Consider the following 16,259-nt stretch of genomic DNA (forward strand, 5'->3'; position numbering starts at 1 on the left):
AGTGTTTTACGGCGCTCGCAACTGCGCGACACATTAAACTTTTTCAGTTGGTAGGATCTAAGAAATTTTGAATTTTGCCCGGGTGGCGGCCGAAGCCTACTCATATCGATTTTAGACCACCAAGGGATCTTTAACGTGCGCAACTTGCACACGGGCCTTCCGAGATTTTTAGCCCTTGTCCGAGAAGGCTAGGCGTTAAATCTTACCTACCATAAGACCAAGGGTGTGACTGAAAGACAGCAGTAAGAAGGAGCCAAGGGGTAGCAGTAGAAAGGCTGCAGAAAGAGTGATCAGGAGCCCAGAGGAGGGGACAAAGAAGGTGAGGGGGTGGGGGCAGAAAGAAGAGACGAAAGCAGACGACAGAACATTGCTCATTGCTAGAGAGCAGGAAAAGAGGTGAAAAGAGACAGTTTTAGAGAATAATATTTTTCGGTCGCTACCCGGATTTGAATGAGAGGCCAACACCTTAACCTCCAAGCCACGAGAGCCCCCCGGCCATTTCGTGAATGTACCAATTTAAAACATGTCAAATAGAACTTACTTAAATGAGGGGATCTACACAATTACTTAATTATTAACGTCAGACGATGAAATGTTGTTGATTTTACTATTGATTACAAAACATTATATCTTGGCTTCAACTACCCCCCCCCCCCCCCAAACCTTTATTCACTTGATCTAGATAACCAATTTAATGTGATATGACGTAGAGACGTAGAGCTGTCCTTTAGTCTTTGTTCACATTCTTTTTGCAGGTCACCACTACCCCAGGGCCTTGCCATCAGCGGGAGCTCTGGCTTTCCTGCAGTCCTATGTATGCAACTTGAACGATGGCTGCGTGAATTCCTCCAACAATGCCAACAAGCATACGGAGCTGGGAGCCAATTTCCAAGACTCGTTGTGAGTAAAACGGTCTTTTTTTCTTTCTTTTTTTTTTTGGATACAGGCTTCTTCATGCACTCTTTTTCAGATAAGGTGGTAGGATGTCTGATTTTCATAGGTTAAACACAGGCTTGGTTTTTGCTTTTTTTTTTGTTGTTGTGTGTTTTTTTTATAATTTGTTTGGGATTTTTTTATGTTTCTTTTTTTAATAATGAAGACTATGTGGTAGGCCTACTCAGCTGAGTCCTATTATTGATGACTTTTGGTGCATTAACTAGCTTTTGTACTTCAACTCAATGGTGTAGGTCGGATTATAATAGTCCTATACGTCACGAGTGGCTACCACTATTGACAGCTGTAAAGGTGACTCATATCAAAATTTGTAATATTATCTTTGATGATGAATAGTCTGTGGCTGCCCAGTATTGTTTTTCTAGTGTCGAATTTGTCTTTTTAGGTTTGTGCTAGAGTAGCACATACGAATAAGAAGCATGTCGTAGTAAAGCAAATTCTATCTAAGGAAAAAAAAACTTTTAGTGAAAATTAGGTTCATATTATATTAAGAGATCAGATACAAGGAAGTCTTTTGGATGAAAGAAAGTATTTTTTTTGTTCATCTAGTTCATTGATATTTAACTTGCCTCAAAATTAATGCTCATATCGAAACATTTTCAAACATTGGTAATGATGCTTCATTTGGGTATTCTCGGGCAACACTTTGTTTGACTGTAAAAGTTGTAATGTTTACCAAATAATTATATATATATATATATATATATAATATATATATGTTTTTATTTCTTTCTTTTTCAGACTAAGTCAAATTCTACAGGCAGCTGATACCATCACATCAAGCGGATTGAGCACAGAAGAACTGGTCTCATTGGGAAAAGATCTCCAGTGGATATTGTCTAAAGGGACAGATCTAGCAAAACACACTGATGAGTTTGGTATGTCCATCTGTTTTTGAAAGTGTGAGGGGGAAAAGAATGCTTTTAAATTTCCCAGAAACAGAAGTGTTCTTTCAAACATTGTTAGACAATCCTGCTGAATAAGGATTTAATCTAATTCTTTCCATAATAATGGTCACTTAAATTTATTTTTTGTGTCTATTTTTTAATCAGGTGTACCCTTTTTAGATTCTGATTCCCCCTCCCCCTCCTTTCACACAAACACACACACACACACACACACACACACACTCATACACACACACAAAAACACACACTCACACACACACACACTTTATAGTCTCTTTCTTTCTCCTCTTCAGCGACCCTTTTACTGGGTCACTTTCTTTAGCTCTGTCTGTAATCATCATAACCCTGTGTCATCTCCGCAGATACAGGAGTGCAAAGCTTATCAGACGTCGTTGTGGAACAGACAAAGCTGAGAGACAAACTCACTGGCCAAGGTGTTGGGCTCAGCTCTAAAGCTGTTGATGGACTCTTGGCTGCAAAGCTGGATCCCATGGCTGTAAGATATTACAAGTCGTGCAAGAGCAATTCTAATAAGTGTTTTATAAGGCAATGTAAATTATTAGATAGGCGTTTGATATTGGTGTAACTCAACACATCAAAATAAAATAAGTATGAACATTTATTGGTCGTTCAAGTGGAAGTAGTATAAAACTGATATTGTGCTTTTTTTTTTTTTTTTTAGATAATTGCAGCGTAGTATGATAAGTATTTATGTTACTGTTTCACAACTACAGTCATTGTTTCAGGGGGGAAAAGCAGGTTGATTTCTGAATATATGAAAGTAGTACTAGGATCAGAGTGTACATGTGGCTTAACCCTTTGTTTCCTATTGCTGCCCATGATGAAGCACTTACATAACTAGGAATGTGGACCAGTAAGAAAAATGTTATAATGAAGCCAATATTTGCAGGCATAGGATAGTTCTTACAACAGCGTTGTCAGTATGTTAAAAGTTCAGCACTAGTTTTGTGCCTATCTCGCAAGTGTCTGTAGGCCTACCCATATGAAATGCACACTATATGATTAATTACTAATCAAAACAATGTTTAGAAAGAACTCTTGTGAAACTGTAACGATTTACTTTGTTCTCCCAGATCTTGACAGATGTGAATCAACAAAGATTAGAGGACTTGTTTGCTGTTTTGGAGATTGTCCTTGGTCTGTCTGCTTCTTCTGATATATCTCTGTCATCGGAAGATGAAGATCAGATCAAGAATCTGCTTTGCCAGGACAAGGTGACTGAGTCTTAAGTCTAATGTATTTTTTTTAAAACCTCAATGAACAGATCATGTTTGTAACCTGTAAGATTAATTGCTGCTAAATTGTAATTTTTATACACATAACTCGTTCACTTTTTCTTGTAGTGTTTCATGAATAGTTTTCAAAGAGGTATGTACATGTGAACAATATGCAATGTTTTATGAATAGTTTTCAAAGAGGTATGTACATGTAAACAATATGCAATGTTTTGTGAATAGTTTTCAAAGAGGTATGTACATGTAAACAATATGCAATGGGAAAAAAAAGATAAATCAAGCAAGAAGACATTGTTTTAAGTTACTCCAAACATTTTTGTCGGTTCTTGAATTTGGTTCAACTCCGATGAGTTATATTTTGTGCATTGTACTTTTTTCTGAAAAGATGAATGAGTAATTGCCAAGTCTGAGTACTTTATCCTTATCTTCTATGCTCATTCAGCAGCAAACATGTACCTGTTTATTGGTAGAGGTGGAATATGTGAATAGTAGAGACTATTTGACTGCAACATTGTATTTTTCCAAAGAGACTTGTAATTTGGAATTCTGTTTATTGAGTTATTGTGCAGTCAGAATAGCCTTTAAGAAAATACACAACCATATAAGCATTTTTTCTAAATTTCCAAAAATCCAAATTGCAACAGTTTCACTCTTTCTTTTTAGATCTTGCTTGAATATTTGGAATTTGAAAGCCCAGAACTAGGAGAGGATGTCCAGTCTGAGGTGTGTCGTTTGAACTCATCGCAGCTGGGACAGATGGTAGAGGATGTGTACTCGGATTTGAACACTACAGAAATCTATGAAGAGGTAGGCATATCATAGTAATTTTCAAATGTTTAAATTGTACTTTCTATGCTTGTACTGTGGCAGTTTTTTAATGATAAATTACACCTATCTCTGTGTATACTTGCTAGGAAATCATGTTTCAGAGAGAGGATAGAGATTCCCTAACAGATGCATTAGAGTGATCATTTTTTCTTATTTTTATTTAGTTTTCCTTGCTACTTGAATTTCAAGATGAACTCAATAGATTGTCACATTTAAAGATATTTTGATTAGTACAGAATGCACCAGCTTGAATGGTCACAAGAATTATATTATTGTTTTAATTTTTTTTGCTTCTGCCTTAGTCTAGAAATTCCTAATGGAACTCCAACAACAGAAGCTAAAACTCCTCAAATGGGCAAGTGCGTCTTTAAACTCTAATTGGTGTTTGACAAGGGCAGCCCAATTCAATGCTTCTTCGTAGGTTTCCTGTTGATAGAAGAAGAGAATGCTAATATCCATATAGGGGTGTGCTCTCTGTATCAGTTCTCAGGTCTAAAACATCAATACAACAAAATTAGTAGGTCTACCACCTAGCACATTTTTCCTGGAAAGCTTCTTTTAAGTAGAGTTGGGGCGAGCAGACGGACGGGTTCGTTACTCGCGGACTCAGTCAGAGCGAGCGGGTAACGGACGGCCATGAGAGCAAACTGCGAACCTCAAGACAGTTCATTTTTTGGGTCCGCTTCACAATTTTACTCTCTCAGTGAGCGGACTGCGGACCTCAAGCCTCAAGTCAGTTCGTTTCTTAGGTCCGCTTCATAATTTTATTCACTGAGTGGGTGGGCGAACGGATGAACTCAAGCAGACGAGATACTCGACGCGAGGCTAGACCCATCGTCTATTGTTTGTTAATTAGGCCTAATGTATCAAACCACTAGTGTTGCCGCAGGGAGTGAGAGAGGCTGGTGACGTAGTACTATGTGTGTAACCTTTCACCTTGTGTGTGGGCACACTGTTTACGTTCCAATTATCGGGAAGTCGAAGCTTAAAGAATTCCAAAAGGCCTTTTCTTTTGGGGGGGGGGGGGGGGTGAGAAATTTGCGCCATGAACGCCTAGTTACAATGTGGGGCAGGAGGGTGATTTTTTAATTTATTTTTTTTTGGGGGGGGGGATGTAAGTAGTATGCAGTCTGTCCATCCGCCCGCTCGAATGCATGGAGTCTCTCCGTCTGCCTGTCCGTCCGCTCACTAAACGAACTGTTGTCTCTGTCCGATGTGTAGCAGGTAGCGAACTACTCTTAACAAGAGGACCATTCGTTACCCATCCGCTCGTTTGCGGGTAGTGCCAGCGAGTAGTTCGTTACTCGCGGATGCTGATTTAGTGAGCCCGACCCAACTTTACTTCTAAGCCATGGAGCCTATAACATTATTTCATCCACAGTATGAGCATATTATTGACCCTCTAAAGGATGCCTTTGGTGGACTAGGGAGCTTGACTTCGATATCTACATTGACGAGACTTTTTGAAGATGTAAGTCTGGTATCATTAGCTGAGGCATTTAGAGATGGGATTTGTCCTTAAGGCTTATCATCCCACTTGCCTGTAGTCGTGGGGAAGATGACAGACAGTGATATAATATGATGGAATGTGACATGCATCCTTCCATTTAGTCATTAAAAGTACTTGATGAGATTGGGTTTTAATTTGCACACTGCACATTTAAAATCACTGCGCTATATTTTGTGATTCTAAGATATGAGCTCAGATAAAGGCTATTTGCTCCTTCATATTATGACGTTTGTCTTTAAGGTATTGATGCTCATATTGTATATGTGAATGTTTCAGTAAGGGTCTTCATTTTAATTTAAAATTTATGTTATCGACTAACTCTTTCTGTACAGTTTCAAACTTTGAGCAAGCTGGATTCGATTGCTCAGAACCTTGTGCAGTCCATTCAAGACCTTTCTTGGGACAGCTTGCCAAGCCCTGGTGTAAAAGATACGTCCATTAAATCCTCTTTAGGAGGCGTTCTCTGTGGAAGAGGCAAGAGTGCTTTCAACATTCAAGAGCTAGAACAGAAGTTTTCTTATCAGCAGAAGGTGCAGGACAGTCGGGGGAGTTTTGATCCACGATTTGAGAATGTGAAGGAAAAGATAGAGAAGAAGAGACTTGGTAAGGGTGAAGCAGGTTTTTTTTTAGTTCTTTCTTTGATCTTTTTCTTTTGTTACACTGCCTTTAATCCTCACTTTAAAATTATTTTTTTCTCTTCTTACTTTCTCTGGAAGTGGATTAAACATTTAAGATTAGAGAAAGAATTTGAGGATTCAGCTAACTAGTATCACCAATATTAATTCTCCAAACAGGCCCATGGTTAGGTGCACTTTTAAAGATGTTCTGCATTGTTGTCTTTCTCTTTATCTGTTTCTACCATTTTGTCTCTCAGTCTTTTTAAAAAATTTATATTTGACATTCTTTGCTGTGCCTATGTTTTAAAATCTAATCAGAATGAGCGCCTTTTGGAGAGCCTTGTATATGTTTTAGACCAACATCCCGTGAAAAACTACGCCTTCAGGTTATAAGCGGCTGTTTCAACCTATGCGCCTCACTGACTCATTGAGGGCTCTAATAATGGGCTTATTAAAATGTTTACACCCCCCCCCCCCCAACGAAAATTGAACACATAAAACAAAAAAGCAACCCAGCCACTGCCTCCCTCATTACACCACCATGACCAAGTCTTTAAACAATCTGGCCACCAATCTTTTTTTATCCCAACAGACCCAAGTTGTGCCTCACTGTTCAGCAGTTTTGAATCCACTATGAACAGCCGCATCTTGTGGAGAGAGCTTAAGCCTATTGTTCTGGGAGTGATCACATATTCCCCAGACACACCTCTCACCAGAAAGATTATTGCCGAGGTAAGTACGATATTCACTTTTACTTGAAGATTTTTTTGTAAATTGTATTCTGTTCACCTTTTAATTCTGTGATGAAATGACATTCTTTCTATGAGTAATATCTGTACCTCTTGTGTTAAAAAAAATCGGAGACTATGCAGCCCTTGCTACTCAGTGACCAATATTCTTTGTGTTTAAATACTTTAAAAACCTGAAGACAGAAATAAAGGCTCTTAGGTCACTTTGTGGGACGGAAATGCATTGTCGTAAAAGTAAGAAAAAAAAAGACTATGCCAAGCCAAAATGCTAACTTATAGCTACGACCCTTTCAAGAGAGCTGTAAAAAAAAGATTTTGTTCTTCCGAAATTAGTAATTCCAGATCATTCATGTCAGTGAGAAAATGACACTTAATTCACTTCCAATATCATTTACAGACTATGAATCCATTACTGAATTGTAGAATGGTTTTTAGAAAAGAAAAAAAAAAGACAAATTTTTAAAGTATTAAAGTAGCGTTCAAAATTATTAATTTTAGAATGCCTTAAAACACAATAGCTTTTGTTCTATATTAATGAAAAAGAAAGAAGCAGGATGACGTGAATTTTTAAACTTTCTTATTTCAATTATTTCTATTCCACAGGCTTCCGGAACTTTCAAATATTTTGAATCCATAGTGGAACTATTGACAAACTTAGAGAAAAATCTGCCTGACTTGGAGGATTTCCTGCTCAAAGATGTGTCTCCAATGCAGGTAGGCTGGACTATTTATTTGTGAGAAGGGCCTTCTGTCAGCAGACTCACAAGTGTCACAACACTTGTTGAGAAATACTGACCTCACTCATGTGAAATCTCATGAATAATAATAATAATAATAATAGATAGCATTTGTATAGCGCATATCCCCGCTCAGCAGCAGGCTCTATGCGCTTTACACTATATTATTACCCCAGCAGACCATAGAACACTCCAAAACATTTTCAGCTTCCCGGGAATATAATTTTTCAATGCTGTCTTTAAACTTTCTCTGCTAGAATTTGTCTTATTAGTCAAAGCAGAAGCCGCAAATTATCTTAATCCTTATTTCTTCTATTTCTTTTGAAGAAATATTCTTCTCTGCAGGTACAGTAGTCATTGTCAGACATTAAAGGGAAAGCTTTTATCATCTTCATGTATGTTTCTAAACCAAAATTGTTTATGTTAGACGCAATCACTTTCTACCACTTTACATGTTTGGTATTTTTTGCTTGGAGTTCAACCCCACTTTGGTTGTTAATGTTAACGATATTTATTTGTCCTGCTGAAGACTGTCACTTACATAAGTGCTTTCTCTGCTCTATGTGGTCTGTTTATCAGGAGCTGACCGAGGCTGGTCCACTTGACCGTCCACTGTGATGTGTCTGTTCCACTTGATGGTTTACCAGTAGCTTCAATCCACAGCACTTAACATTTTCCACGTGTGTTTACATAGGCTTGGGACTTTTATCAGCTGCATTACAAATGTTTTGGTGGTTTTAGTTTGTTTGGGATGGGAGGTTGAAGGGTTCAGGGGGTTTACCCCTCTGATTTTTTTTTAAAGAAGTACATCAGGGTGTGGGAGTAATAGCACAAAATTAGCCTTAAAGCCTTACAGCCTTAAAATTACAGCCTTACAGTAGAGCAGGCTATCTCAGTAGAAAAGTCTGGTAGATTATGATCAGTCAAGGGGGTATACAGTAGACCGCATTTTCGCAGTAGATCATCGAGTGAACTAGCACCAGCTAACCTATCTTAGTTATTTGTCAGCAACCTAGAAGCAGGTAAACCTTTGTAACCTTTACAAATTTGGAGCTGAAACTTGACAATATTGTCTAACCTGCTCTAACAACCACCTGTATAAGACAACCACCTGTACAAACGGCCGATTCGCATTTCCACCCTTGTGTTTTTTTACATTATGGTGACTGTGTAAAACAGTCACCTGTCTCTTCAATGATGGATGGCCGTCTCAGACAATTTTGACTGTAGTTTGAAATATATAAGCCGACACTGCTGATTAATTATGGACGTACATTTATGACTGATTTAAAAGCTCAAATATTTAAATGACTCATTTTTGTGACTCTCCCCAGAAATTTCTTGATAGTCCTGCTTGTTCAGTTTTTGCTGAATTCATAATTTCTGCTGAAATACGAGAATATCTGCCACAAGAATTTACAACTATTTTGGACTTGCTCCCAAATAATCCATGTCAGTCTGTGAGAACTGTATTGGAAGATGACCTGTCCTTCAATGCCACACAGGCGTACAATGTTCTGGATAATGTGAGAGGATTTCTAAAAGATATACTACCATATCTGAAGGTAAGTATAATAAGGCTTACTTGTCCTTTTTCGCATTTACTTTCATTAATTTTAATTTCAGGCTATTATGACTTTAAAATGCCCCTTAAGTTCTGAAAGATAGAAACTTCTGTTAGAAAAAGTACATTATGAGGCTTCTCAGGTAAAATCCATCATGAATGAATAAACATAAAAGAATATTATAGGCCCCTATATATTATTATGATTTCAGTCTGCAGAATGGCTCTTACACAATACTTTTCAGGTTGAGTTTATGATTGGTGAGCAAGGTAATCCATACCCTTGATATGAACAGAAGTAAATATTGCTTGCATGATGAATCAAAATGATTGCGTTATTGGGAAAATAGTATATTATTCTGTGCTCATCAAAACAAGTAGCTACTTTTGGTGAAAAAAGGGAGACTTGACAAAGACATAGCAGAAAAATTTTCAGTCTAAGAAAACGTTGACCCACATTCTTAAAAAGGTTTAATTAAAGGCATCTTTTGGGCTTCATGTTACAACAGCCCAAAGATGACCCCATGGAGAGTGAAGGCCCAGGACATGCGTAGTTAGTCAAGCATGTTACAAATGGGGCGGGGGGGGGGGGACTCTAAATGACTTTTATCTAATCTTTTCTCCCCTCTACAGTGTTTCCGGCTGAATAAGTTTGTTGGTTATAAGAATGCTCGTGAGCTAGAAGAGGAAAGTCTTTCACTCATCGGGAACAAAACGCTCTTGGCTGGTAAGTGTGCCCTCTGACTTGTGGGCTAATATTTTATTATGGCTTTGCTCTTGTCTGTATCTGTGTCATTGAAGATGGGAGCATAGCATGCAGCCTGTGCTGATGTACAAAACTTTTTTTGTGTGTGTTTAATTAACAGAGTTGAGAATTGGTAAATGTATTACAATATAGACATGCCTTTGAAAAATGAGTCAGCTTTAACTGTACAATTCACCTGAGGTACATTTTGATTAAAGTTTTTAATTTTGTTCTTTAAAAAAAAAGAAACATGGGGACTTCAGTGGTGACCTTCTGCAGGTGGTGTTTTGATGGGTAAGGGATGGGAGTGTTCATTATGAGGTTCTATAATTACTTCATAGTTCCCTTTCCCACTTTATTTTCTGCACATTTCGTCTATTTTTTTTTAAATCTCTGTATGCATAACGTTATCATGGTATACGTTTTAATTCCTCCTGAGCTTCTGTTCTGTGTCACCAGCGATTGCATTTGACAACATCAAGCCTGATGACACCGAACTTCCTTCTGTGGTCAAATACCGTATCAGAATGGACGTTGACCGTGTTGAATCCACCAGCATCACAAGGGACTCGTGAGTACATTAGCCATAATGTAGTAGTTGTGCTGTTGTTCCTGTCTGTATTGTAATATACATAGAGCGCCCATGTTGTACTAGGTCTAGTGGGCACACTGACATTGACGATGTGGTGGAGTCTTCAGACCAGCAGTTGCAAATTATGTTGTTTAAGTTCTTCTTAAAGCAGTTGATCTGTTATTTTTGTTTGTGTCCCTTTAGAGTTCTGCAATTGTCTGTCCTTAAACAATGATTGAATTGACCAAATGAAAAGTATCCAATATTCAAGATGAGTATAGCAAAGTGGTTTGCCTTTAAATTAATTCTAAAAGATGTGTGAAGCATTACAAACTCTTAATAATATTTTTAAACATAATATCTGAGACCTATCTTAAATTCCCGGTCACCTTACTCTTTGCAGGTATGTTCGTTTTGGTCCAGGAAATCGTTATAAACTGTTTGCTTACTGGTTCATTGACGTACAAGATATGGTGGACCATGCCATCATACGTCTCCAGACAGGTGATGAGGGATTGGAGATGCCAGGAGTTTACACACAGCAGTTCCCTTACCCATGTTGGACAGAGAACTGGTGAGTCGATATGCAACTACCAACTGACAATATGTTGGTACTTGGTGTAGTTATTATTGTTTCAGCAGTCCTCTGACTTTTGCCAGAATGCTGCAAAGTGATCATTGCAGATTCTTTTCTATTCCTGTATAGTTTCATAAGATAGAGAACATTCTCTGTTTAGGTCTTGGAGAAGGAAGAGTGGCTTTGATATTGTTATGTGCAAGACAGTGTCGTCATGGTCTGTTTTGTGAGGGTAATCCAAAAGCAGGCACATTAACAAAATGATGTGATTGGATTTTGTCAAAGTGAAAAAAAAAAAAAGTGGAATATATGCTGTGTAGTTCAGGCTGACCAAAGATGTTGCTTTGTGTATTTCTTTATTTGAAAAATGCTTTAGGAATACAGTTGTTAGACCTTCTTTTCTCCGTATCTCTCCCTTCTGTTTATTGTATTGTATTTTGAGTTCTCACTGCTAAAGATTCTTCTTTTATATGCCTTTTCTGTTTTGGTCAAGCTCAAATACAAAGGGAAAACAACGATAATTATTCTGTAGTGAAAGAGTTAGTGCCCAGAAATAAATCTATTGAGATATAACATATAAAGCATAAGGTGTACAACAGGTTGGTCAATGCAAAGTCTCAGTACTCTCAAAATAATCAAAGTTGAGAAATGAAGGTCTACAATAAATAATTGGAATTGGACTCGACCTTCCACAACATTGGCTGACATCTTATAACTGACTGAGAAAATACCACCTTTGAGAAGACAGCATGCGTCACTGAAATCAAGTTTTCACAGGCTAAACAAAAAGTTTCTTTTTTCTTATCTTTATACTTTCAACTTTCAAGTCAGACTGAAATTTGTAGGAATAAAAAGCAAGGCAACACTAGATTCTTTTAAAGAATAATTTAGCGTTATATTTTGTAAGTAGATCAACAACAATTAAACAAGTGACTGTCAGACTCTCACTTTCTTTTTTCCTTCCTGAGCTGCAGTTTGTCACACCATGCTGTTTACCCTTCAGGTTTGCCTTCTCCATGGTGGAAACCATGCCTCTGTTTATGATCATCTCCTGGCTCTTTACTGTGGCCATGATCATCCGAGGTATTGTCTACGAGAAAGAGACACGGCTCAAAGAGGTCATGAGGATCATGGGTCTTGGCAATGGTTTACACTGGCTGGCCTGGTTTGTCCTCTCCTTGGTGGTCATGATGGTCTCATGTGTCATACTCATCATTATGCTCAAGGTAATTCTGATAAGGAATAGCAAAATGTTTTTTGTGACTGTTAACATTAGACAGATTCAAAGCTCTTTTCTCAATATTTTCTTATTCAAAGATTACAGTTGAACACATGAATAACTGACTCAGTGTAATGTTTTCTAACATTTCAGTACTCTTTGAAACTATTCCTTTGGCTACAAGACTGATTGTTCCCCTTAACTTCTAGTTGAATGATAGATATTGAGCGAAGAAAAATTTGTTTCTTTTTCCCTAGACTGGTCGCCTCTTACAGCGTGCAGACATTGGTATCTTGTTCTTCTTCATGCTGGGTGTCTGCATGTCCACCATCAGCCAGTGTTTCCTTATCTCGGTTTTTTTCAACAAAGCCAACCTGGCAGCTGTCTGTGGCGGTTTCATCTACTTTATCTTGTACCTGCCTTACACCCAGCTTGTGCAATGGGTCGGGCAGGCAGAAACATGGCACTTCAATCTTGCGGTAAGTATTCTCTCTTCTGCTCTGATGTTTTTATACAGCATTCGATTTTCTGCATTGATAGGTCAGCATCAGTATTTTATACTGCCTCGTACAAGTCATAACTGGTGGCTCTGTTTGCAATGCTATTTTCTGGACGACAGCTTCGTGGATGCATGTGATTACTGAGGATGTGGATATCAATGCTTGTTATTTGATTTGCGAGTCAAAAACATATTTGTTCAATTGTATCATTATTTTGGGTAAACAACGTGCAGAAAACATTTATGATGGGGAGATAATAAACTTAAAGTATATAGGACAACATGCCAAGGTTTTGGGGGATATCTCTTTCAGTTTTTGTTTATAAAGCAATTTTTCATTCTTTAGTGTTACAATAGTTGAAAATCACGTAGAGTGAACATACACACAGTAACTTCCAGTCTAAATGCCGTTGGAATGTCTTTGCTTGTTATTCATTGTAGTAGTGGATACCTGGGATTTTTGAGTACATTGAAGGCAGTAAGGCGTGTGTTCAGTTCTTGAGTGGGAGTGTTTCTTATGTAGTATCTCCATCTGTCTGCTGGAACATTGTATCCTATTCAGCCTAGATGAGCTCTGGCTCATAAGATTGCAGTAGTCCACTTCTGAATGATTTAAACAGTGTTGATGAAAGTGTAAAACATTTACAACAACAGCAAGAAAAAGACCCCAAAAAAAAGAAAGCAGTAATTTGAGCTATTTATTAGTAGCTGCTTTAGTTTTTTGCTCTATATTTTAAGTATGCTTCTGTTATATCATCCTGTTTTGATATAAGGCACTGGTTTTTCTCTCTGACAGTGTCTGTCCTCCAATGTTGCAATGGCTATGAGCTGCTACTACCTGTCTATCTATGAAGAGCAAGTGGTGGGTGCTCAATGGGGCAATATAGGGACCAGTCCGGTGGTGGATGATGTCTACAGTCTCCGCTCCAGTATCCTCATGATGTATGTCGATGCTCTCATCTACCTCATTCTGACCTGGTACATAGAGGCTGTCTTCCCAGGTAAAAATAAAAATGGCGGTACTACTACTACTACTACTACTACTACTACTACTACTACTACTACTATTACTACTACTTCTCCTCGTCCTCCTCCTCCTCCTTGTCCTCCTCCTCCTTCTCCTCCTCCTCTATTTCTTAGAGAAAAATAAGTCATAGGTTCTTCAACCCTCAAGAAAACTGATTTGTGCTTGTTATTTGACCTGTTTCCTAACCTTACACTGTTTTCAAACATTTTAAAATATTTTTACTGAGCTGTTTTCCCACCCCTCTCCTACTCTCATATCTGCATTTAAACACTTTCATCAATGTAATAAGTTTGATTATGCTTTCCTTTATGGATATCACAATTCATATGACTTCCTATATATATATAACTTTATCTCTTTCAGGTCAGTATGGGATGCCTCGTAAACCATGGTTCTTCCTGCAACGATCCTACTGGTGTGGTCATGCGAAGTCACACTCTACTGAGGCTGGTGGTCAAGTGGCCAATGGGCATGCAGCAGGTGGGATAAAAGTTGATAAGATAAACTTCTAGTTTGATTTATCTTCTTTGAAAGGAAAAACTGTTTTCTTACAATGAATGAGGCTCGAAGAGAAGATGAAATATATGTTTGTCCTCCATTTTCATATCATTTTTTCAGTTTCAAGCAGTCTCAATTGAGCCAGTCTGTTTCATTATGTGGGCATTTATCTAAGAGAGGTTTTTTACATTTCACCTAAAGAACACAAAGTTCATGCAGGTAGTCATAGGGAGCAGACATTTATGAAAGATCTGCAGTATTTTAGGTTTTCCTTTTATCTGTTAAAAGTGATAATTGTATATGTATTTTTACATGTAGAGGGTGCTGTTATTTGAACCTACTTGTTTCCAAAGTAAATCTTGTTTTTATATGTCTTCTAGCTGGCCCCCAGCTTGGGTTGCCTGTACACTATGCGTTTTATTCTTTTATTCTCTAAACTCAGAAGACTGATGAAAATATCTTCACTCCCATTCCAGTGTCCAGTCATGACATTGAGAAGGAGCCAGCAGACCGCCGTGTGGGCGTGGCAGTGCGCAACTTGTGCAAGGTGTATAACAAAGGTGACAAAGTGGCCGTGGATGGCCTGTCTATCAACTTCTTCGAGGGGCAGATCACATCATTCCTGGGACACAATGGCGCTGGCAAGACGACTACCATGTAAGTAGAATGGTTTTGCATGGGGATGAATTTATTTTTTGGGGTCTGGATCTTGAAAGAAAGGCTTTCATTTGTTCTGGTCATAAAAACTGAAGCATTCAGTGTGCCTCTTAGTGCAGTGTTCCTGCCAAGTTCAACAGACTTAGTGAAGTCCTATTATTGGTTTCACAATACATTATAAGACTGTTCTCACATTCAAGTGAATAGAAATGTATCTGCCTCTTTTTTCAGGGTGGATGGCTCATGTGGGCTCTGATGTGGCCTGTTGCTGTATACTTCATTTCAGTTTTTCTATGGTCATATTCTGTTCTTGGGAAAATGGGGTTGATATCTGTCTTGTTTGATATAAACTGCCACTCAATTACAAAAATTTGATTTCACATGCATTTTGTTGTATTGTACAACTTCTGTCTTTGTGCAGTAGAAATGATTTTAAGCTGTTTATTTAACCTGCAAATTGTCGAACCGATCAGTCATCGTGTGTTTGGAGTTTCTTGTCATTATGTAAATTCTTTGGGTTTTTTGTTACTGCTTCTCTTTGTGGCTGTTCAGGTCATTTTGAATTGTTACTAGTAGGGAGAGGAACTGTATTCTCACTACATTATATAGTGTCATTGTATGGAATGGACAGATATGTAGAGTTGTCTATTTGGTTTATTTTGTGACTGCCTGCCTTTTCAGTCAGGGTAGATTCTTTTTTTGTGTTTTTTTTTTAAGGATACACTTTACAGTTGAGGTCAGGCTTTAATTTGTAATGATACAGTTAGGGTCACAGTTTTTATTAGATCTTTTGTCTGTTTGCTATATTTCTAAAGAGACAACTTATGCTACTTATGTTCTGTCTCTCCTACTTCTGTTTGCAGGAGTATTCTGACGGGTCTGTTCCCTCCAACTTCGGGCACTGCTCTGATCTATGACCAGGATATCCACACAGACTTTGACCAGATTCGGAGTAGCCTGGGCATGTGTCCTCAGCACAATGTACTTTTTGACTTGTAAGATGTTTGGCTGAAATTTTTTATTTAAATAGGTTACTGGTTGTTGCCTCCTCATTGTTTTTAATGCTTTCTGTGATTTGGTAGTTTCATGTAGTGAAGTATTTTAGTATTGTAGGCATTATCATATCTGCTTATTCTAAGAATACTGCACAACTGGAAGAATAAAAGTTTACACCAATTTCTAACTCATGTAATTGTTGTTGCTTCAGTGGACAGTTAATAATAACTTAAAAATGATTCCCAATTCATTAATGCTGGTACCCATTGTTTTTTTAATATGAAGGACATAGCTGTATATCCGAACAAATACTTTTTCCACAGCTAGCATTGCATAGAGTCAACAGA

At 38.0% G+C, this 16,259-nt stretch overlaps 1 protein-coding gene across 1 annotated transcript in view; it reads left to right on the top strand.

Moving 5' to 3' along the window:
* LOC101857806 (ATP-binding cassette sub-family A member 7) overlaps nucleotides 1–16,259 on the top strand; it is a gene marked incomplete in the record, with an annotated part of 82,993 nt that overhangs the window by 31,480 nt on the left and 35,254 nt on the right. Inside the window, 19 exon segments of the mRNA XM_035970312.1 lie at nucleotides 756–900; nucleotides 1,696–1,832; nucleotides 2,225–2,358; nucleotides 2,957–3,097; nucleotides 3,782–3,925; nucleotides 5,328–5,417; nucleotides 5,789–6,059; nucleotides 6,666–6,805; nucleotides 7,426–7,536; nucleotides 8,894–9,124; nucleotides 9,757–9,850; nucleotides 10,328–10,439; nucleotides 10,843–11,013; nucleotides 12,020–12,242; nucleotides 12,493–12,714; nucleotides 13,531–13,735; nucleotides 14,125–14,241; nucleotides 14,736–14,916; nucleotides 15,780–15,911. Coding sequence (XP_035826205.1) covers nucleotides 756–900; nucleotides 1,696–1,832; nucleotides 2,225–2,358; nucleotides 2,957–3,097; nucleotides 3,782–3,925; nucleotides 5,328–5,417; nucleotides 5,789–6,059; nucleotides 6,666–6,805; nucleotides 7,426–7,536; nucleotides 8,894–9,124; nucleotides 9,757–9,850; nucleotides 10,328–10,439; nucleotides 10,843–11,013; nucleotides 12,020–12,242; nucleotides 12,493–12,714; nucleotides 13,531–13,735; nucleotides 14,125–14,241; nucleotides 14,736–14,916; nucleotides 15,780–15,911 — 3,001 coding nt within the window.

This window comes from Aplysia californica, unplaced genomic scaffold (genome assembly GCF_000002075.1).
Source record: "Aplysia californica isolate F4 #8 unplaced genomic scaffold, AplCal3.0 scaffold00251, whole genome shotgun sequence".
Lineage (NCBI taxonomy): Eukaryota > Metazoa > Mollusca > Gastropoda > Aplysiida > Aplysiidae > Aplysia > Aplysia californica.